The following is a 23,361-nucleotide window of genomic DNA, read 5'->3' on the forward strand; positions in this document are numbered from 1 at the left end:
AGCTTCCTCCCATCTCTAAATGTGTCTAAGCAACACACTTTAGTGACCTACTTCTATCAGCCTATGGTAATACAGTAGTAATAATAGTAATATTTTTCCAGTCAGCAGCCATTGCTCCCTGATTAATATGACGGATGAGAATAAATAAAACAAAAATAAACGCATGCACAAAATAATAAAGTCACACCCACCCACCTAAACACTGCCAGCTCCTAAAACACAGGTTCCACTACTTGCAATTGGCCTCGCACTGAATATAGATCAGGTGCGCCCCATCATTCGCTGCTGCTCTTCGGAGGGAGGAGGAGTTTTACTGCAGGTCACACCCCCTCCGCTGTAAGCACTTGGTCCTCAGAGGAGAAAAAAAAGAAAAAAAAAACTAAGGAGCGCTCAGCTCGTCCGTCAGCTCACACTGGTAGAGAAATATGTTCCCGACAAGAGCGGCTCCTGCGCTTCAACACTTGAGACAGCAGTTTCACCGCGACTAATTTACACCGAAATCACAGAGCGCCGCTGAGCCAGTCTTTGCTGCTCCTTGTTCAACTGTTTTCCTCTCAGCTTTTTTATTATCTCTCTATCTATCTCTTTTCTTTCTCTCTTCTTTCTGTGTTTTTGCGCTGGATCTTTCGTGCCAGAAAATGTGCGTGGAGAGCGATGGATGCGAGATTGAAGGCTGCAGCAGTTCGGATGAGGTGCGCACGCTGTCGGGCAGCATGAGTCCGGTAGGACTGAAATCCAACCCGGATCTCCACCCGTGCAAACCCGGGCAGAAATTCCGAGCCGCGCTGCTCAGATGCCGCTCACCGGCTGCTGCCGCCGGTATCCTCAGTTTTGGAAACGTCCTGAATTACATGGATAGATACACTGTAGCCGGTAAGACAAGTCATTTCTCTCTTTCTTTCTTTCTGAGATAATATCTTCTGAATGTGTTTTATTTCATAAATCCGAGCAGAGGGAGAAAGAGAGAGTCGCGCAGCTTTCTTTCTCTTTATTTGCTGGAGTGATTTTTACTGTAGATGCACTAATTGCTGCTTGGAGCGGCTCACCTCAGCTGAAGGCGGGCGGAACAATGGACTTGCCCATGAAGGCGCAGTGGACAATCTGCTAAACCACAAGGCTGTTAGATGTGTGTGTGTGGGGTATTTTTTTCTTTACACGGTTGTAGACTGTGTGTGTGTGCTGTAATTCAATCAAACAGATAGACTATCACTACACACAATGCTGGACATGAATGGTTTTTACGCGTGGCCGGTGTGATTGCTGATTGATCAGTTAAAGGACGATCAACTGTCCATCAGTCACCCTTCATGACTGCATGCATGCTTTTACACTGTGTATGTGTGTGTGTATGTGTGACAGTGTGTGTGTGTCTGTGTGTGTGTTGTGTTACATGTGAGCTAATCAGTCCCACCAGTTTCAGCTATAGTACTGCAGAGAGAGAGAGAGGGAGATAGAGGGAGCGTATCATTGTGAGGGATCACTCATTAGATCCTCGCTGTTTCTGGGAGCGACTGAGTCCAACCTCCACTCGGCTGTGTGATGCTGGGATGAGGGCATGTGCTGTTAATCCTCCTCACTGTAGCTGAGAAGAACCAGAAAATGGTTTTATTTCTTTTAGTAAAAACTGAATACAGTGTGCAGGTGTGGTGTTGGTGTGTAAAAGGAGTTTGTATATGGATCTGACATGTTATATGATTGTGGCTGATATGAATAAGTATAGATGTTAAAGATAAAGATAAATTAGAATGATTTTTATGATTTGTAAAATTGAAACAAATGATTATTAAGATGAATTGTTAGTAGAAAAGTGTTTGGTGTTAATTTTACCACATGTTCCTGTGTGGGTATCAAGAGGGTAGAAATTTGATTTAATTTCAACTCTGATTATTATGGTAAAGGAGAAAAAAAATTGTATACACAAACTCTTAATGTACTGTGTATAAAATGGCATGAAAAGATTGATCAGATTGGACCATGTAGCCATTTTATCCTTATCTTACTTTCACCAGTAGTTGGTATCTGTGGATCGTGGGCTCATCATTGGAGATTGGTCTGCGGCACTGAATGGGTTAAAGATATTGCTGCAGCATGGAGAATGCAGGGAAGTGTGTTCATGCCAAGAGGCTCCTCTGTACAAAGACATGCTTTCCTGCTTAAAGTGTAAGTTTCTATTGATACACTCAATGAGTTATAGGGTACTTCCATGATAAAATCACACAATAGAAGTCTACTTGAAAATCTTTGTCGCCCATTATTATAATTATTAGACAGTAATATTTCTAAAAGTGATTTATCAGTCAAAAAAGAAAAAAAAGAGGGGTTTAATTTGCCTCTGTGGCCTCTGGCAGAAAGGAGTGGCCAATACAAACAGAAAAAAATGTGTAGAGTGAAGTAGCCACATGCCTGTGGCTCATCGTCCTGAAGGGTTCAGGTCCAGTCCGTCAACTTATAAGGAGTCAATGCCCCACAGGAAGGAAACTGGTGAACAATCATTACAGTTTACATCTAAGCTTTGGCCACTCAACATATAAGCCACACCAAGAATGTGTTGATGTACAGTACAGTGGTGGCAACTGGCATATCTAATCTCAGCATCATCAAGCACCACTCAGTCACAGCAGATAAAAGCCACATCCTCATCCTCAATCATGGCTGAGTCAGTCAGCCTCCCTCTAAACTAAAGCAGCGATTTGTAACTCCTGTCTGCGTAGCCTACACCTCCTCACGCTTTGATCAGAGGAAACCCCTCATTAAGGGGGCTTGGAGAAAGAAAAAAAACTCTATTCTCTCCACTGTCCTCTCCTTTCCATGATGATCCAGCCTCTGTACGTAATCTGCCCCGGCTCTTTACAATATCTCATGAACAGCAAGCAAGGGGAGAAAATCCTCGTCTGCAAAGCTGTTAACTTTGCTGGACGTTTGGTTGTGCGCCCGCTGTGCTGTGACAGGAGGAGAAAGTGGAAAGAGGGAGATGGTGGGGGGGTGCAGGGGTTGGGGTTGGGGCAAGAGGAGGAGGAGGAGGAGGAGGAGGAGGAGGAGGAGGAGGAGGAGGGGGCGTTTGTTGGTGCAGCAGCCCCGGCTAAAACCCTCGTGGGGAGAGAGAGACTAGCTGCATGCGCTCAGTGCATGTGGTGCAGAGGTGGGGGTGGATGAAGAGGTGGATGGGCGGGCGGGGGGCTTCTCTCCCTTTCCCTCCCCATTCTTTCTTGCCACCTGAACGCTACTGGACTCTCTTGCATTATGCATGGGGCAGCATGTGCGTGATACGCTCACGCAGAATAGGGGAACGGCGACCATGCGCATCCAACAAAACTAATACATACAGTAGCTATACGAGCTGATCTGCCGTTCTCCCTGCTGCCTCCATCTCCTCCTATCTCTCTCTTTAAGCCTTTCTCCTCTCCTCTTTCTCTCTCTCTCTCCTGCTGTGTGAGCTACATTGCAGCAGTAATTAGGTGGAAGCAGCAGCAGCATCTGTGTTGGTACTGTAGCACAGTAGTGGTGTGTGTATTCTGCTCCAGAGATGTATTCATTGTATTACTGCACTGTTGTTGTTGTTATATTAGTTAGTGTAAAAACACGACATGTGGCTTCAACGTTGGTGTTTCCTTTGCAATTTATGAGCTGATTAGTATAGGGGTGGGAAGTTTTTACTATCTCACGATTAGATTGATTCAGATTTTTGGGGCTACGATTCTATTCAAAATCGATTTTCGATTCAAAACGATTTGATTCATAATGATTTCTGCTTCAGTCTATCGGTGTGCAAACTAAGGATCCTCATGATCTACTCCAGTCCGCTTTGCAAGACAGAATGACTCAAGTGTCTTTTTCACATTTATTGAGTTTTAAACATTCATCCATGCTTAGATGGAATTGTTGAAACTGTTGCATAAAAGCAATATCACATATTGCTTAAGTAACACAATTAAAAGTGCCTCTTTATTTAAAAGAATAGTGCAGTTACTGTAAACATGCTGCCTTTTAAATTCTAAGGAAAGGGAAGCCGACAGCCAGCAGATTTGTTTCATTTTTTTATTTTAAATTCGATTTTGGGACATTTTATATCAATTCTGAATCATATTAAATGAGAATTGCGATTAATCGATTTTTTGGCACACCCCTACTGATTAGATAGTTTTACCTGGAATTAAAGATCAGTTTCTCTACTTTTCATTCCCTCTTTTTTTTGCTCCTATCCACGTGACTTCTTGCTTCTCATTCAAACCCTCTCCAGTAGCAGGTACCCAAACTCATAGATCTTACTGTCAATTAAACGAGAGTGAGCCCACGCCCACCCACACACATTAGAATAGACACTACCCCACCATTTCAAGAGGGGCTGAATGAGAGAGGGGCGTTGCGAGGGGAGGGGCAGGCTGCTGCAGTGGCGGTCGGTCGGTCAGTCAGTCAGAGAGGGAAGTGGACACAGAATGCATGCAGGCGTCTCTGAGCCTGAGCGATGCTGTTGCCCCCACCTCCCCTCCAACGTCAAAAGGTCTTTGTACCCATCAGCCATTACTGTAGTGTGTGCCGATCACTAAAGCATTGTCACAGAGACAGAGGGTGACCATTCCTGACACCGAGGCTATTCTGCTCCACTACAATGATGGGAAAATTGCACCCGGCAACGCAAAAGAAAGACTTGGATCTTTCTGTTAATCCCTCATGGCAGAGGTGAAGCCACACACACACACACACATGTATAAACACAACAAACAGCACATACAAAACTGCATTTTATGGTTTTTAAAAGTCGACTTGTCCAAGATGATGGTATTAGAAGAGCCACAAAAGAAGAGAGATCACAATGTCTCCTTTTATGGGGAGGTTGTTTTGTTTAGGGTTTGATTGATTTAGTGCCAATATGTTTTATACAAGACTTAATCCCACTGCTTTGTGAGGAGCCAAGGCTTCAAAACAAAATCATTATGTGAGATTGAAGCCGCTGTGTAGTTAGTTAGTTAGTATGGTATTGTAGTTAGTATGGCTCCATACCAGTCACTAACAAATAAACTCAACAGTGAAACAGTGAACCAACCAACCAAATGTAATGACACTTTAAACACAGAGTTGCTCTTCCGTCCGGGAATGAAACCTACTGTGATGTAATCAAGTTAAAACGTGAACTTTTTAACTTTTCCATCCCCCTTAATCTCCTCTTTCCACTCCTTTTAAAAATGCATTTTCAATATCTGTTTCACTGATGTCATGTGGTGGTGGTGTGTTGTGTGTTCGGCTCAGGATCATCAAAGGGTTACAGGCGGTTCAGGTTCAAATTTCAGCAGTTTCCATATTTCTTGTGTTGTGGAATTGGCGGGGACGGGCTTTTTTTCATCAGACACACTTACTGTATATGAGCCAAATCCTATAGTGTGAACAGGCAGAGAAAAGACCGCTACGATTAAGTTTCATTGGTGCTGAGGAGAAGGAGGGTGTGAATAGCAGCATTCAGCAGTGAACTGGACTTGAAGCTCAGCTGTTCAGGCACTGATGTAGAGCGCTGCTGAGTCCTGCAGAAGAGGAGAGTGTGCTTCTTTTTTGACTGTTTCGGATTCACACAAAGACATTGAAGGATTTGTCATTTACTGCTCATTGCATTTCAGTGCAGCAGCATGCAGGGAAATGAGATGAAGATCCAACCATACCAAGATTGGAGTGCAGGACGGTGCAGCAGCTGGATGAGTTACGATGCCCTGTCTGGGTGACTTGTGTCTGGCCTTTCTGAGGCAGCCGTTTCACCCACAGCCACTTATATTCCATTTGCTTTTCAGAGTGCATATAAGAGCTCTGAGATTTAGAGGGACCGCTGCATTTAATTTAATTTGAGGTGCGGCTTTTGAAACCTTAAATCCCGGTGTTGGTGCCTCAGAAGTCCCACAGCAGACAGACAGTCCAAGCTCCTCGACAGCTTATCATATAGTAGGGGGATTAAGTGTTTTTTTTTTTGCAGAGAATATGAGGATATGTGAGGCAGACACTCAGCACTTAAAGTTATTTGCTTCGTAAGTAAATAAACCCTGATCTGCGTTAGCTCCAGCCGCCACCCCCCTGTGTGTGTGCACCCAAAGTCACCTCCGCCAGCAGCAGAGGCACAGGTTGTGGGGTGCCGACTGCATGCAGCCTAATCTGTGCTGAGCAGAAGTGCCGGGGAGCTGCAGATTAAAGCTTCTTCAAGATGAGTTGTCTCAGTCAAGCTGTCATTCCAGGAATACCCCCCCCCCCCCAAAATAATAGAGTGTGAGACCCTTGCATGTGAACTTTTGGCATCTTGCTTATAGACACAGATGACTGTGCCGTAATAATCCTCTTAAGACAAGCTCTTTGTTACCCAGTCATAAAGATGTAGCGATCCATCCAGTCCGACAGGCTATGCAGATTAATTCTCGTTAGCTTTGTCCAGTTCCATTGTGGCCGCTCTTTATCACTGTCCACATAGACCTGAGGCATTCCTCCCTGTTAGTATTTCCCCTTAAAGCAGCCACAGGGTAAATCCTTCACTCATTTTTCTGTCCCCTACCCGTTTTCCCAGAAATGTGACATCTGACGGAGCTGTTTCTGGGTCAGAGGAATGTGCACTCTTATACTTTCAGTTCCACAGAGAAGTGAAGACCGCGTAGTAGGGGATGCTGCTGCTGCTGCTGCAGGGGAGATCAAATCAGAAATAAATCACAATTGCGAAAGTGGATAAGGGAATCACCGAGTGACCATTTAAGTGTACAGTGTCTCTAGTCTGTATGTAGCTGCTGTGTGGCCTAACATGAGGAATATGTCAGGGTTTGACACACAGGAAGTGTCTTCTCACGGCTAAACTGTAGGAAAGGTTGTGTGGGCCGTTGCTCGAGTCGCTTTGGGGTTTAGCTGTTGGTTGCCTCACCCTTCCTTGTTTTATAGCGTTCACATTAAAGGTCCCCGAACAACAGCAGAGGCATTAAAACGATGGAGAGGCCTCTAGTAATTTACTTTATAGGGTTGCTGCCTCTTTCTTCCCCGTGCTTTTTCCATCTGATGTCGAGCTGTTTTGAATTAGACAAATTGTTCTGTACAATAAGAATTGCGGCTCTTTGAAAGACAGAATCGTCACCGCAGCATGTTTTCCTTTTCTTTTCTTCTTTCTTTCTTTCTTTTTTTTTTTTTTTTACTACAATTCAGCATTTTACAAAAAAACACGCTTGATAGCAAAATATAATATTGACCCTATTCACCAGATGTTAATGTGAAGCCAGGCTTTTACAATTACACATATCCGTCCGAATGGACTTTTCCAGACAGGTTTCCCACAGATATCCCACTAATCTTTCTGTGTCTATATCCTAGCGTGCCATTCCTGCTGCTGTGAGAAAACAGTCTGTGTGTTCTTTAGGCTCTGATTTAGCCGACGTCTGTAATAGTAACCGATGGAATTAGACGGAGCTCCTTCCTCTGCCAGTTCAGACCCTTTCATGTGGCTACTCCAGATTTTTACCACGGAGTAGACACACTTCCCTCTCAGCAGCCTTCACCCTGTGACCCACCAGCTATGAACACACTCAGTACGTTTACATGACGCTTGAAAAAAGCCGAATTATTGCCTTAATCCGACTATAACTGGACAACTGAGTGCATGTAAACGCGTTAGTCCGACTTATATCCGAGTTCTCCAACACCCAGATAACGCTATTGGAATTCGACTTTCTCCGGCATGCACAGTATACGCCTTAATCGGAGTTTAACTAGACAACACGTGCGCATGGGATGGGGTGCACCTTTTCTGCACAATAAATAACCCACACATTACGTATGAGATGAACAAAGCTGTAACGATTAACCATCTCTCTGTTGTTCGAAAATGCCGGAAAAGGGGCCGTATTAACCCGCTGATACGACGCATATCGCCACCTGGTGTCGAGGAGGAGGACACGTTCCCGTCAGTTATTCGACTTTCTCTGTTGCATGTAAACTGGGACAAGGACAGAAGTCCGATTAGACGCCAAAATCGAATTTTGAGCATAGCCCGATTAAGCTGTGCATGTAAACGTACTGAGTGTTTCGTGGCTCTGCTGTTGGTCACTTTTTAGGTTGACTCTTTGACTCCCACTCTCCCTCCCTCCCTCCCTCCCACACACACAGCTGTTATTCTGGCATCAGCCCAACAACCTTGCATCCTATATCACTCATCGCAGCTATGAAGCCATTACATGTGTTGCATTCTGGAGAAGATATTTTTACTCTTGTCTACTGTATATAGACCAGTGGTTTTCAAACAGTGAGTGGGAGGGGCCGAGGAGCAGGAGCAGGGAGAGATGTCAGGCAAAGACACAGTGTGTGTGAGGTGAAAGGGACAGGTACATCCCGCCGTTATTTAGCTTGGCCCGTGGATTTGGCCCCACTCTGCAGCACAGTCAGTAGTTTAAGCTGCAGCCGCTCATGCAGGCAACTGAGGTACTTTAAAAAGTCCAATAGCTGTGATCTGTGTTGCTCTGTGGGTCATAACTCACATCTAAACACACAGAATATTCATGATATGGCTATTTTTAGATTCAGCATGTTTTATGCTTTGTCACATGCACATGAATATGAATGAATACACATCTATGAATCTTCTTAAAAAAATGTTATTGGTTCAAATTTGCCAAAATGCAAACAGAGATGTGGTGATGTAACCCACAGCCAACTCTCTGACTCCTAAGGCAACAGTGTGGCTCCTGTTTACAAAATGCACATGTCTACTGCCTGGGATTTAAAAAGATCAGGCTTTTCAATGCACTGTGCCCTTTTTTTTAAATTCAAATGTCTGATTTGTTCTTATCTATAGCTTCCAGCAGCTTGATAGGTCACAACCAGTAAAAGACAAACAGTGGTTGCAAAAGGTGCCCGTTGATCTTTGAGTGGTAGACTGATAATCACTGGCCTCCCCTTTGTCATCAGAGGAGTGTCTATGGACATAAGGATGTGACAGTGGTGTTAACAGTTTGCTTTGGGATTGCAGCCCCCGAGATAAACACAGTATCTGTAACACATGGGGGCTAGCTAGCTCTCTCCCAATCTCTTTCCACCCCGTTCTAAATAAAAAATTATGCCACTCCCTTCCTGTCTCATTATCTGAGAAGATTGGAGTGTTTACCTGAAGAAAGAGCTCAAATGTATCTGTTGAGGCAGTCGACAAGATTGCAGGAAGGAAGGAGGAGAGATAAAGATGTGTTGAGCGCTTTGCAGTGTTTGACACTGTCAAATAACAGCTCATCCCTGCTTGAAAAATATGTGATAGGAAAAAATTCCCTCCCAACTCCCTGAATTCTTCTCACAACAAATTTTTGACAAGAAAAATGTTGGAGCAGCAGAGTTGCCGAAAAAAAAAAAAAAAAAAAAAAAAAGGTGAATGTCTCACTCTGACAAAACAATATGAGACGTTTTCAGAGTAAACAATCAAAAACACGTAGAGCTTTTTTAAAGTCAGACGCCTGACCTTTTCACTGCTGAGACTGTTGCACTGTAAATTTCCCCGTCCTCCAGTACCCCCAAACACACAGTGACATTCACATTCATTTCAACACACACACACACACACACACACACACACACACACACACACACACACACACACACACACACACACAAAAACACAAAGCAATACAAACAAGTCAAATTTGTGTGTTGTGAAGGTCAAATTCAAACACTCCCCTGAGTCCCGATGCTTTGGCAGAGATCACTGACACGCGATGAAGAAATGGAAATGGAGGAAAATGCAATCTATTTTGTATCCTTGTGAAACACACACACACACACACACACAGAGAGAGAGACTCTGAATATTGATCAACACAACAGCAGCTTGGAATTTGTTACAAGTGATGAAACCATAATGTCCGGACGGAGACGTGCTGCTGAAATTGGATTTTTCTCTGACACATTAACAAGTTTTTTTTTCAAGAGAGGATTGGAATCTAATATTGACCTGTTCACAGCAACAACAACAAAAAAAGTTACACCCAGTGGTTGTGAAAGCAGACTTGGCTGCAGTAATATTAGCTCTCAGTCCCTGGAAGCTCCCACAGCTGCTAAAATAATATTTAGAGTGCTTATTTACAGCAACCCTATATTTGAAAAGCCTTCCTTTTTTGAGGGAAATGTAATCTTCCCCCCTTCATTTACATCTGATAGAGTAAATAGCGGAGGCAGGCAGCAGAGGGATTATGTAATCTTTTATATCCACCAATCCGGACCATGCAGGGTACGGTCCTGTGTGTGTGTGTGTGTGTGTGTGTGTGTGTGTGTGTGTGTGTGTGTGTGTGTGTGTGTGTGTGTGTGTGTGTGTGTGTGTGTGTGTGTGTGTGTGTGTGTGTGTGTGTGTGTGTGTGTGTGTGTGTGTGTGTGTGTGTTTGCTTCAGATTTTTTTGATTTCATTTGTGGATATCTGTCATTTTGTCAGAGCCAGATGAGATTGCAGCTGGATTTTCATTACTGTGTTTGGTGTATGCATTACTGTGTTTGTGAGAAGAGCCGGGGGTTGAATGAGGGCACTGATCTCAGTCAAAGATTTGGACGTTTCTGTTACACACACACACATGCTAACACACACACACACACACTGGCAACCTGTGTGTGCTTTTCTGTGGTAAAAGGTTCACACTTAGGGTTGAATTCCCATAAGAGTGTGCCATTAGTTTTGTCTTTCCAAGACGTCAGTGCTGTCGCAGTAGCAGCATGTATACACACATACGTTATGTGCACATGCAGCTATTAAACTTAAAGGACAATTCCGGGGCAAATTCAACTCGGGGGTGTATTTTCCTATAACATTTTAGGTCTAAAAGAAGGAATCTGAAGATTTTCAGTTTAATTGCTCCTGTTTTGCGGTAGTTGTGTCTGTTCCCGCATGGGAGCGGATTGAAGTTTCGCTGTTTAGGCTGTTTACATCCCTCAAAGCCGCAATTTTTTTCCACGGACAGTGTCAGATGGCTACTCAAACATGCACCTAGAAGTGAATTTACTTCAAGCAAGCTGACATGTTTGTAAAACTAGATCTAATTCAAAGTCTTCGCGGAGTCTCGCGCAAGACCCAAGTTGACGTGCTCGGTGTGTTCACGTGCAGTCGGAAGCTCCCGTTTGCATCATAAACACAGGAATATCAACTCTTGACTTGCCTGAAATAAACAAACTTCTCGGTGCATGTTTGAGTAGCCATCTGACGCTGTCTGTGGAAAAAAATTGCAGCTTTGAGGGATGTAAACATGCATGGACAGACACAACTACCGCAAAACAGGAGCAATTAAACTGAAAATCTTCAGATTCCTTCTTTCAGACCTAAAATGTTAGGAAAATACAGCCCCGAGTTGAACTTGCAGGGAATTGTTGGGCCACAAAATCTAGCAACATCAGATTATCTTTCCCAATCAGCCCAGCCTCATTGGGATTCTGGAAAGTTTTTCACTGCACAGCTTGATCAGCAGGCAAGTAGACTTTTTTTTTTTTTTTTTCTTGTTCCTGCACCGTGGGAAAATTTGCTTATGCTAATGACAGGTGCAGTTTAGGTATTTGTTGTATAGTGTTGGAGCTGTTGGGTGGATTATCACAGCATTCTTCTGATTCCTCAGCACCATAATGTTCACTGGTCCATGTTTAAATGTAGGACTCTGCAGGCAGCCTGTCACCGCACCACTTCAAAAAAGATGACATTTTGATCTCATGTATTTATAACACTGACCATGTAGCATTATACAATTTGGCCGAACTGAACGTGGTAGTTGTGGCATAAAATGCTATGGTAGTTTTGCTCGGTGATGTTTTTGGGACGAGGCTGCAGCGGTATACTGCAGTGGATGTTAGTATCACGGGCAAGCAGGCAGCACAACAAAGAAAAAAGGCTTGTGTTGTGTATATTTCTTATATATATATATATAGTTCAATGACTGGCTGATAAGTGTGGAGGCCCCTGAGGATGTGCACTGTGCTGCAGGTATGTGGGCTGTTCTTTAATGAAACATGCCTGGTATGTAGAGGAAGCTATAGAGGAATCAAGAAGACGCCTCCGTGTGTTTTCGTATGCCAACAAAAACTCAAAACGCTCACCTCACAGACACACCTCATGATGGAGAAATCTGACTCTTATTGCAACCTGTCATTTAGTTTTATCACTGATCGACCGACCGCAGTTATAATGACAGGAAGTGATAATGTACAACAATAGGAGGAGGCTGAGATGGAATGATATAGGTCAAGTGCTTTTCATATGCCATGTGAAACCAATTGACATTATTACTTTTATCTGTGACTGCTCCATGACCTTTATTTGGTATTGAAACTATGACGACGAATCCCCCTATATTCAAAGTAGTGGCCATTCCCTAAACCTTACCAAGGAGTCTCCATAAGCTTAAACACATTTTCATTATTGCAACGAAAGTCTGGCAACTTTCGGTAACTGGAGAACTGAAAAGTTTTAATAAAACTGCAGTCACACAGTTTTAATCAAGTAAAAATTTCCCTTTGAGATCAACAATGGATTCAAACGACACCTGAGGTTATTCTTTGTAAGTTTGTGCAAAAAGACAAAATTTGGGTTTCATAGAGTGTTTGATGAAACAGCAGAGGAAGTAATGAGATGCATATCTAATTCATGAGACATTGAAAGATGAACCTCAGCCTCAGCCTTAAACTGTATCCACATAACCGGGATGAAATTGGGTTGTAAATCAGCGGCTTTCCACCTTAAAGTTAGATACTGCATGGGGTGGCTGCTTTTATACAACATGGAAACGTGTGCACATCAGCTGTGGAGAGGTCAACTTGACAGTATTTCAATAAAAACATTTTATATGTCAGACTGGCTGCAGGTCTTATAAGAATTAAAGAGGAGGACAGAAGATTAAAAAAAAAAAAACTTCAATCATTATAGATTTGAGGTAGATGTTGGGTTGTCGGCAGTGAAGTAGAAAGTTACATCCTATCAGTTCAAACAGAGCATTTGAAAGATTGCTTTTTGTTTTGCTCTTTTTTTATATTGACTAATTTATAAGAAAATAAGAAAATGCTGGATCAAATTAAACCAACTTCTACCTAAATTATGTATTCCTAAAACATCTTCACAACCTAATTTGTGTATTGATGAACCCAAAAGTGCCACAGATATTCGCCAAATGGGAGCAGCTGGAGCCCATGCAGCTGAATTCATCAGTTAGTGGAGCCTATAACTACGATTATGCAGATAAAATACCGTAGCTGTTTGTTGTTAAATTGAGCTGAAAATAAAAATCTTCTGTTTGCCATGGCTTGGGGTCTCTTCCCACTCTGTATGCAGAAAAGCACTGAGGTGTAGACAGTGAGTCTGACGGCCTCTGGACGTCTTATCGTTATGCATCACCGGTCACACTGAGGCTGAAGTCAGACGGAGTAGATGAGTCAGGTGTCAGGCAGAGACCACAGAGATGTAGCCTACATGTTACTTTATGTATCAAAATATTTGAGAATTCTCTTCTTTTCAGAAATTAAAAAGGCCTTATCTAAATTTGTGTCATTAAGTGAACTCATCTGACTGTACGTACAGTTAATGATAATTATAAAGCAAGATGTGTAGCTAATAGATTCCTCTCATCCTCATAAAACCACAGAGAGACCGGGGGGTGGGAGTGAGGGAGGAGAAATGAAATCTCATTAAAAAACACTACATAATGACTTTAATCCTCCACACTGTTATGTAAAAATCACCGGGATTACTGTATTAGTTGTTTGCGTATGCACGCAGATAATCACACATATTCCTGCACGAACATCCACACACACACACACACACACACACACACACGTAATGTAGGTGAACTCCTCTGCCCCTCCATTGACGTAATCCACCACATTTTTATGAAGGAGCACAGCATTGTGGGTAATAAGTGGGGTGTTTATGCTGCCTGTGTATTTTTAGAGTAAAGGTGATGAAATTTCGCAGACACTGATGTCCTGAATTTGAACCGTGGTGCTAATTAGCAAATGTTAGCATGCTACAACTGTATCTAAGATGGTTAAGCATTCATTCTGAGCATGCTGATATTAACATTTAGCTGAAAGCGCTGTTGTAGAGTGTCTGTTAGACTGCTGGTGTTTGACCCTCTGGTTAATATGCCAACTGTCTTAAAACATGGCAGCTCATTATTTTTGCTCTTAATTGCTGCTTTCAAGTAGATTCTTCAGGATGTGTCACTGCCTATTGTATAAAAGGCATTATATCATTCTGGGCAGTCCTTTTATATGGTCTGAGGCTGTTTTCTGTGATTATGTTTAAACGGTACGAGAGTCATCCAAACTGAATGTAACCCTCGGGGCATTTCTTTTTTTTTTGCGGTTTGCGCAGAAAGGGGACAATGTCTGTATTACTCCTCTCTCATATACTCTGTGGCCAACTCTCTCCAAGCCTCTGATTTTCTCTGGTTAACGTGGATCCTTTTCAAAATTCCACATAAAATAGCGCTCTCCCCTCCAGGTCCTCGTGTCAAGGTTGAGTTCAACCGCCGGCGTTCGGTATTCCTAAGAGACGCCGGTGTGTGTGAGCGAGAAGAACCCTTGCCAGTAAAACAGTCTCATCTCATCTCAAATACCTTTGCCTCGCCTCACTGCATCTCTCTTTCCAATACATCTAATGCATTATCTCATACGAACAAGTGGGCTACCACCGGGATGTATTATTAATGAGCTATAGGTTCAGTCTGCTCCCTGGATGCTTCACTATGCATCCTCTCCTCTGCCATCAAATATTTAGCACATGCTGGCTGGGACTAATGCACCACAGCCCCTTCAGCTGAATTTAAGCTTTTGATTAGTGAAAGAAAATTAAGTGGTGGAAAAAAACAAACAAACTTTTAATCAAAGTGGTAACGCTGGCAAACCTACTGGCTTTTTCATTTGATTCATCCCCAGTCACATATTTAGAAGATTAGAGTGAAAGAGTGTCTCAAATGTCAAAGTGGTTGTTTTGCTGGAACAACAGTGTTCGTCTTTACTCACTGGCTGCAGCTCTGATTTGAATGAACTCATCTTGGTTTACTGTCAGGCTGCGTCGGTGGCAGCTATAGCATCATCAAAAATAAACCGAAAATGAGAATTGCGTACATTTTTTGTGACTTTTTGTTGCAGTCTACTTTTTATAGCTCAGAGAAAACCCCTTTTTTAATGGCTCACTTTCACCATCAGTTTTTATCTGATGAACGTCTTTAACTGCCTGTTGATTATAGCATTAACACACCAAAGTCAGCTAAATAAATACAAAAAACAGAACTGAAATTACTCGCAGTTACACTTTTGGTTTCAACACACATTTTTGGACTTGAGTTGCATAGTGACAGAAACAAAAACATTGAACTCTTATCAGTTCAAGTGATAAGAACTCTAATCATAAACATACTACTACTAATATCACCACGAGCAAATGATTTGTTGATATGTCATTGAATTAACTATTATCTATTACATTTTTATCCTTTTTTCTTTTTTTGCCAGTGCACTTTGAATCATCACAACCCAGGTTACAGCAGCACAGCAATGCTTTGTTTTTTGCTTTACCAGAATTATTTAGCTCACCCTTTTCCAAAAAGGCTCTGAATGAAAAACAAATGGCAATAAATGAGCAAAAAACAAAAAACATGGTACTCTTGACCTAATGTGCTTTAGTGTAGGTGTAAGTTTCCTTTCCTCTTCGTCAGTGGTGGTGACCTTAGCTGGGTGTCACTGTACCCTGCTGAGTTTTCATGCAAACAAGTCTCTTGTAAATACATTGGCTATCTGCAAATCTGATTTGTTTACGTTCATATCTGCTCATCGCCAGCTTCCAACTGTTGATCAGTAGGGTACGAACCAACAGCAGGATGTCAATGTGCTGCCATGCATGTACAATATGTCGTCATGCACATGTCTGATACAAACAAAACAGGCTAAAAACCGACAAAGTGCTCGACAGACTCTGCTCTCAGATGGAGAAGGTTTTTTTTCCTACACACAGAAGCCTCAGTCGAATCTTAACTTGTGTTTCTCACACTGTACAGTTCAAGTGGTTTTGGGTGAGGTTGTGTGACTTTGACTGCTACCCATAAAGAAGCAGGCGTTGAACTTTCTAGCACAGTCGCACTCCTCACCTCTTGCTGAGTTTATTGGGGGAATCCACCTCTTGTAGAGAGGAGAGGGCTCTTCTGCAGCCCTCCCTCCCTCCCTCTCTCCCCCGTGCAGGCAGCTTCTCTCTCTTCTACGCTGTTTCCCAGACATCTGCAGCACGTTTCCTTTCTGTGTGGCAGGGAAAGGAAGTGGAATGGAAAAAGCTCTCCCCCGCCCACTGCGGCCACATTGCAAGGGAGGAGAGCAGTCGGTCAGGAGCCCGCCGGCCACAGTCGGGCATATTTGTGGTCACCTTTTCTCCTCGCTGCAGTCTGAGCCGCTCTGCAGCCCATAGCCTGCTGTTGCTCTCTCTCCATGCAATGTCTCTTCTACTGTTTATAACACTCAAATCCAGAAATTGGCTATAAGAGAAACCAGAACAGATACACTTTCTCCTCTTGTCTTCTTCCTTTCCCAAACTATTTATACTGATTGGGGTGACATGAGAAGGAATCACCCCCTTTTTTGCAGGAACTGAGTGGAAGGATCTGGCCACATCAGCAGAGCGGCTCACCGCGGCCTGCCACACTCTGGCCAGAATGAATGACTTCCATCCATTGGCTCCCTCTCACTCTGACACACACACACAGTGAAACCAGGGGAAAGGGGAACACACACACACACACACACACACACACACACACACATATATATCCTATATATATAAACAATGGAAACATATGCTTTACAAATTCAATCCAGCCCTGCCATGACCCAACGTAGCCACCACCTATTTCTCTTCTTGCTCCCTATGACTCCTCTGTCTCTCTCACAAACATCCAATCACTGTTATGTTGGACTTCTTTTTCTATTCTCTCTTTCTCCCTCTTAGCCTAGTTTCTCGGAGCAGAAATAGAAGCAGAGGAGCCGGAGATCCGCGAGTGTCTGTTGGGGATTTGATATGAAATCTGTCCTCCTCTGCCAAACCTGCATGGTGGAGCTCCGTCGTGTGTGTGTGTGTCTGTGTGTGTGGTGGTCCCTGAGGAGTAATGCCAGCAGCTTGCGTCACTGCATGAAAAGCTGGACTTGCAAAAACATCACACACTATCATGTTGTTTAGGACTTAACACTCACACCTCATCTAGAGGAGCTGAAGCAAAGAACATGTGATGTCATTTTTTTTAGATATAATTATTATGTATTGTTTTTTTTTTTTACATAGAGGGGTTCACATCCCAGTTCACCATGTGCTTTTCCACCATTAAACATCCGAGTCTACTGGTGGAAAACAGCAAAGGCTGAAAGAAACTACTATTCATATTGGAGAATAATCATTCACCATTCATTCATCGCTCTAAATGTAGCATTTGTGGTTTGTTAACGTTCACCGAATTGAGTCATTTCTTCTCAAGCTACGGTGAAAAAAGTCATAAAGGCGGACTTTATGAGAGGGTGGAATAAGTGTCACCTCCACACCGGCCCCCGACTCTGTGTCAGCTCTGTGTTTTGACTGCAGTAGAGCAACAACAGCAGCAGCCACATACGTAGGCTACATAGCATGTACAGTCCAGAGAATCACAATAAATTCTTGAAAAGGGGGTCTGGACTGTGCTGCTACACGTCACAAAACAAGATCTGTACGTAAATTAACACTAAAAGGGCGGCGGCTCTGCGTTCAAAGTCAGAATATGAGATGAATGACATTAAGAAACTCTGGATTGATTGATAGAATCATTTCCTGGTTAGGTTAATCATAATGTTTTTGTTGTGTTTTCGTAAGCAAAGGGAGTGTACGGGAGGGAGCGGCCCACAAGGAAGCTGTCAGTGTACATTTCTGTGTGAGTGCTGTTGCTGTTAACCTGAAATGAACATTGAAGTACCTGCTGGTGGTGGTGGTTTTGTTGTTGTGTGCAGTCAGGAAGATCCACATTCCTGCGATGCTTCTCACCTGGCATCATGCACAGATACACTCAGACCCCTGGGAAGACCTGAGGAACTCGTTAACGTTGTGCGATTAAATGGATCTGCAGAGAGAGGTTACAGTATACAGTATGTGGTATGTGGCAGTGGTGGTGGTGGTGACCTATAAGATGTATGTAAAATACCACCCTTTTCACTGTTGCTATGGTGTCACGCGAGGTATTTCTGGCATTGTGTAATCATCACCTGTGTGTGTGTGTGTATTTATGGATCCTGTTGAAGCCGAAACTCTGGATCCATCAGCAGCAGTCGACACGCTTTTGGAAAGAGGTGATTTTGGAGAGTTGGAAAGCTCAGTTCCTTTGTGGTCTCTTGACCTTTATCCCTTTTGAGTGCCCGTACAGAATTATTGCCATGGCAACTAAAGTGGGCACTGCCAGCTTGGGTGGTGGGAGGTCTGGGTGATTCTTCGTCGTCAGATACATCACCGAATCTCGATATATTTAAGGCTTGGTTTCTACATTCCTCTTCCCTAGAAGTTCCAAAAACATTAATCTCAGTTTGACGGAGAAATAAATGAATAAAAAAAGAAAAGAAAAGAAAGATAGAGCAGAAAGCCAGAGGCAGGTGTGAAGGAGAGAAATCAAAAGGATGGAGGTTGATTTTCAGAGATGATACTGTAGCTGTGATACACTACTGCTACACAAACACTGAGCTGCTGGTTGCCTGTAATCCCTCACAGATTAGCACAGCTCATTATACAATACCACTCATTACTACTGTATAGCCCTTATTTCTTACCGTATCTTCTTCTGTATTGTAATTTTATTGTGAATCTGCTGCTAATATTCAGTTTTCTCTTATATTCATGCAGATAACATTGTTATCCGTTTTCTTATTTCTTATCTTTTACTGATATAAATGCTGCACTCTTATGCAGGTTGCTATCTGTTTTCTTATTGTTGTAACTGCTGCTAATACTATGTTTTTTTCATATACTTATGCAGGTAGCTTCCTATTATTATCCTTTTGTATGGTATGTCTATCCATCTTTAAATGTGAGGACCATACGGATGGAAATTAGCTTTGAGCTAAATCCGGCACATTTACATGACGTGATGTATTGTGCATAATGTGCACTGTCCTCATCAAATAAACAATAAAATTAATAAAATAAATTGCACTTGAATCTCTACAATAAACCCTGCTGCTTTGGTCTGAGCTCCACCACTTATATAAATGGATACACATTTACCAGTAGCTGCTGTAGTGTGTAATGTATATTGTTATTATAATATTAACCTCTTATAAAACAGTATTACGATTATAGTATAGATAATATGATCTTGTTGAGTGCAGCTCTATACAGCTCACACACCCCTTTTTTTTTCCTGATCTTACAGTAGCCTAAATAAAATTTCCCCCTTCTCCACCATTATTAATCGTCTCCTAATTGTGTGGTAAGTGTAGACGGGTGTGGCTCAGACAAATGCAGACTCTGTCCAGGAGGGACGCTCCACCATCTGGCATAGGAATCCCCCTCCCAGCAGGCTCTATGTGTCTGAGCGTGTGTGTGTGTGTGTGTGTGTGTGTGTGTGTGTGTGTGTGTGTGTGTGTGTGTGTGTGTGTGTGTGTGTGTGTGTGTGTGCACACGTCTTTAGGGCCAATTAGAGTACATCTGCAGTTGTGCAGTTCAGTGTTAAATAGTGTCATTGGCGTCTGACAGCCCGGCTGACTGAAGGGCGGGGTGGTGGTGGTGGTGCTGGTTGTTGTTGGGTGTGTGGAAGACAACCTGATGTCAATGTGACTTCTAAATGTCTCAGCTCCCTCTGGACAAAGAATTAAAGGACGCATACGTATAATGTCAGATTCTGTTTTCATGATTCATCCCAGCCTGTGCAGGACAATGCCTGAGTCTCACCTGCACAGAAACACCAGCTGTGTTGAGAGACTTCCTGCTTAATCCTGCACTGTTTCCTCTGACCACGTACTGGAACTGCTAACAAGACATTCAGGTCTACTGTACCAATAAAACCAGAGCTAATGTAGGCAGCAGATCAAAGTGTGACAACTCAGATTATTGTCGTTAACGTTGTCAAACATAAGCCAAGTCATTATGAAAGTGAAAAGAGTCGAGAGACTATATAGCGGCCAGAACAAGGATGCTGCCTGTAGGGTAAGAATGAGAGCAGGTGGTTTGACTCAGATGACAAGAATCTGACCTATGCCTCTCCTCCCTGTCACACAACCTGAACTCGCCTTTGAAGCACGCAGCAGCGGCTCTCTGTTGACAAATAGACAAGCGTTGCCACGGCCAAGAATGGGCAGAATCAGCAACTTCTATTAAGTTGAAGTGGCTGTGTTATTTCCCTGCGTGGCTGTGATCTTCCTCCTCCTCATCACCCTCCCGAGATGACAAGAAGAGCATTATGCATGAGTTATCTCTGCGAGTTACAGAGGTGCACTAGTCTGGAGGTCAGGCTGTGCATGGTTATACTGGTGTGCAGGGCTCAGAGGAGAGAGAGAAGGGCCAGACAGATCAGAGGCAGCCAGCTTTTTAAAATGTTAGTCATGCTGCTGTTCCATTTTCATGAGCTATGTTGCAATTCCCAAGGACCAGCCTGCCTGTTTCAGAGAGTCAGACAGCGCCGAGCTCATCACGTTGCATCTAGACTGCCTGGATCCCGAGGATCGAAATGCAATATTTTATTTCTTCTGAATCAGAAAATAAGTCTTTGAAATTTTTCTAAGCTGGTGGTCTCAAGAGGAGCAGATTTGATGAGATGTGTTGCTTCTTGTTTACTGCTGCATTAAACTATATGTAGCCTTAAAGAGGCTTATTTATCACTAAGTTACTCTCTGGTCTTTTTCCTCATCTGATCTTGATCTTCTGATGTTAAAGATGTGTTAAAACGTTTATGAGATGTCTTGATCTTGCTTTACACACTAGGAACACTGAACACAAGTCATAATGCTTTGTTGACCACATATTCAGCTGTTCATGTGTGTCCCCTGTCCTGCCTCTGGCCACGCACCAGGTGCCATGCACTTCATTAAGGCATTACAGGCATGCACAGCATGTGCATTTCCTCCCAGGGGTACAGTAAGACGGATCAGAGCCCCTGCGGTTTCTTGTTGTATGTCTGTGAGGCTGCTGGGAGCCACTTCACAGGGCCGTTTGCAGTGTCATCTGGTAAAACTAAAAATCAACTCCAGTCGCTGGAGCTGTTTACACGAGCCAGTGGGAGACCAATATTGGAAAATGTGTTTAGCAAAGAGTGTCGTTTACAATAGAAATTGTTCTTATACAGTACAAGACCCTGCAGTGAAATCTTTGCAGCCGTTTACTAAAGTTTAGCGCTGTACGGCGGCCAAGAGAGCACTTATCAGAGCTGTTTTATTGCTCCTCAGGGACGTTAAGTGAATGGGCCCTTGAGCACTGTCTATACATCATATCCAGCCATAATCACAAGCTACAACAGAATACCATATAAAGCCAGAATTAAACAAGCAATAAGTCAAAGACAGCTGACTGTTTCAATACCTGTGATTATAGCGTTTATGACGCATTGAAACCACCAACTCATGTTTTCCCCTCTCCTCCTTCTTTACAGGTGTCGTGCTTGACATCCAGCGGCACTATAACGTATCAGACAGTAGGATCGGCTTGTTGTCGACAGGTAAGTCCCTTAATCCCATAATGACACAAGAAAAAAATGTTTGCTCAACAGCTAAACACATTCCCGCGTGGTGATGGTAATGATCATGTTCCACGGAAATGTCGGTGTTGTTAAAAAACCCTGACATGTAAACATTGTTTGAGAAATTGATGAACCAATATGTAAATGGAAATGATGCACACATTAGTAATTTAATTTGCATAATTAAGGCACTAATTATTTATTTATACATCTAATATGTGTTGAGGTGCATTAATCATAGGATTTAAATAGAAACCACTTAATGTTTTCTCAGGGGAAAACGCAAAAAAGTCTACAAAAGGAGCCTTTTTGCATGTAAATGTGTGAAATTTCCTGCAGCGATGTTGCCTCAGTCAGCATCAGTTAGGTCTGAGAAGTACAGTTGTGGTGATCTAAAGACGACAGCTTTCTATTTCTGCTTCCCTTCTTACAACTGTCCATCATGAGTGAGTTTAAAGCCGATTTCACAGTGCTCTGTTGAAACGACAAGACACAGTATGGCACCGCTTCAGTATTTTTTGCAAGAATTCATTTGCAGTTGCGGCCACCATGGTTGGAAAAGAGAGAAAACCGCCAACAAATTTGAGCTCAAATTGTCTACTGTATGTGTGTAAATTACATTTACTTCACATGAATTTATCACAGGACGACCTAAATGTTAACATTTCCGTGTTTCCCACATTCTGTGTCATAAACTATAAACTGTTTTCTTGTCTGTAACAACATCTATTGCACGTCTGTCCGTCCTGGGTGAGGGATCCCTCCTCTGTTGCTCACCCTGAGGTTTCTCCAATTTTTCCCTGTTAAAAGGGTTTTCTATGGAGTTTTTCCTCAGTCGATGTGAGGGTCTAAGGGCAGAGGATGTTGTTGTGATGCCATGTAAAAGCCCTTTGAGACACACTGTTTGTAAAAAAACGGGCTATACAAATAAAATTGCCTTTCCTTGCCTTGCCTAAATGAGGATGTTTTGGAAGCAGCATATTCAAACAGCCAGTAGCAGCAGCAGCAGCAGAAGCAGCGGTGGCGGTGGCGGTGGTGGCAGGTCAGGTCAATTGAAAGCAAAACAAAGTCAGGAGCCGGGCGGTGCTGCTGGTGCCGAGCGCCTGGATGTGTGTTTCACCCGGAGCGTCTGGGCGGGGTTTCCTGCTTTTACTCTGGACCCCAAATGAATTCACCTTTTAAGGAGATAGATACCATGCAAAAGCCCCCTCTCACTGGAAGACAGGACCCAGTCTTGTCTCTGTGTGTGTGCCCTCAAAACTCATTCAAACACCTACAGTACAAACGTGCACTGCACACACAAAGTGCCATTTAGGGGCAGCCAGGCAGGGTTGAGTTTGAGGGTGAAAGAATACAGCCCAGTGTTTCCTCCATCACTTGATGTTCTCAGACCGACTCTGAGTTGAGAGCTGAATGGCGTGTTGACGACAAAAATATCTACCAGGAAAAAAGACATCAGTGTTGTAATTTCTGTTGGCTTTCCAGTGAATGAGCTTTTTCATCACTTCCAAATCTCATTTCCACCCAGTTTGGCTGGTATGAAGAATCTGTGTTTTACATCAGCAACTCCTTTGTCTTTACATATTTTTCTTTCTTTTCTTTTTTTTTTTTTGTTGGTTTAGTGCTACCTTTTTAAATTCACATTGACCCTCTTCATGTGCTGCTTTTCCAAACTGGTAATGTTTTGCTA

At 43.0% G+C, this 23,361-nt stretch overlaps 1 protein-coding gene across 2 annotated transcripts in view; it reads left to right on the forward strand.

The window, feature by feature from the left end:
- Positions 1-397: 397 nt before the first annotated feature.
- The window catches only part of spns2 (SPNS lysolipid transporter 2, sphingosine-1-phosphate), a 72,332-nt gene continuing 49,368 nt past the window's right edge, over positions 398-23,361 (forward strand). For both annotated transcript variants that reach the window (XM_083986054.1, XM_083986053.1), the window contains exons 1-2: positions 398-873; positions 21,585-21,650. In XM_083986054.1, the coding sequence (XP_083842180.1) occupies positions 639-873; positions 21,585-21,650 (301 nt within the window). In that variant the 5' untranslated portion in view covers positions 398-638. The remainder of the gene's footprint in view (positions 874-21,584; positions 21,651-23,361) is intronic.

Source organism: Trachurus trachurus (genome assembly GCF_905171665.1).
Source record: "Trachurus trachurus genome assembly, chromosome: 14".
In the NCBI taxonomy this organism is placed as follows: domain Eukaryota; kingdom Metazoa; phylum Chordata; class Actinopteri; order Carangiformes; family Carangidae; genus Trachurus; species Trachurus trachurus.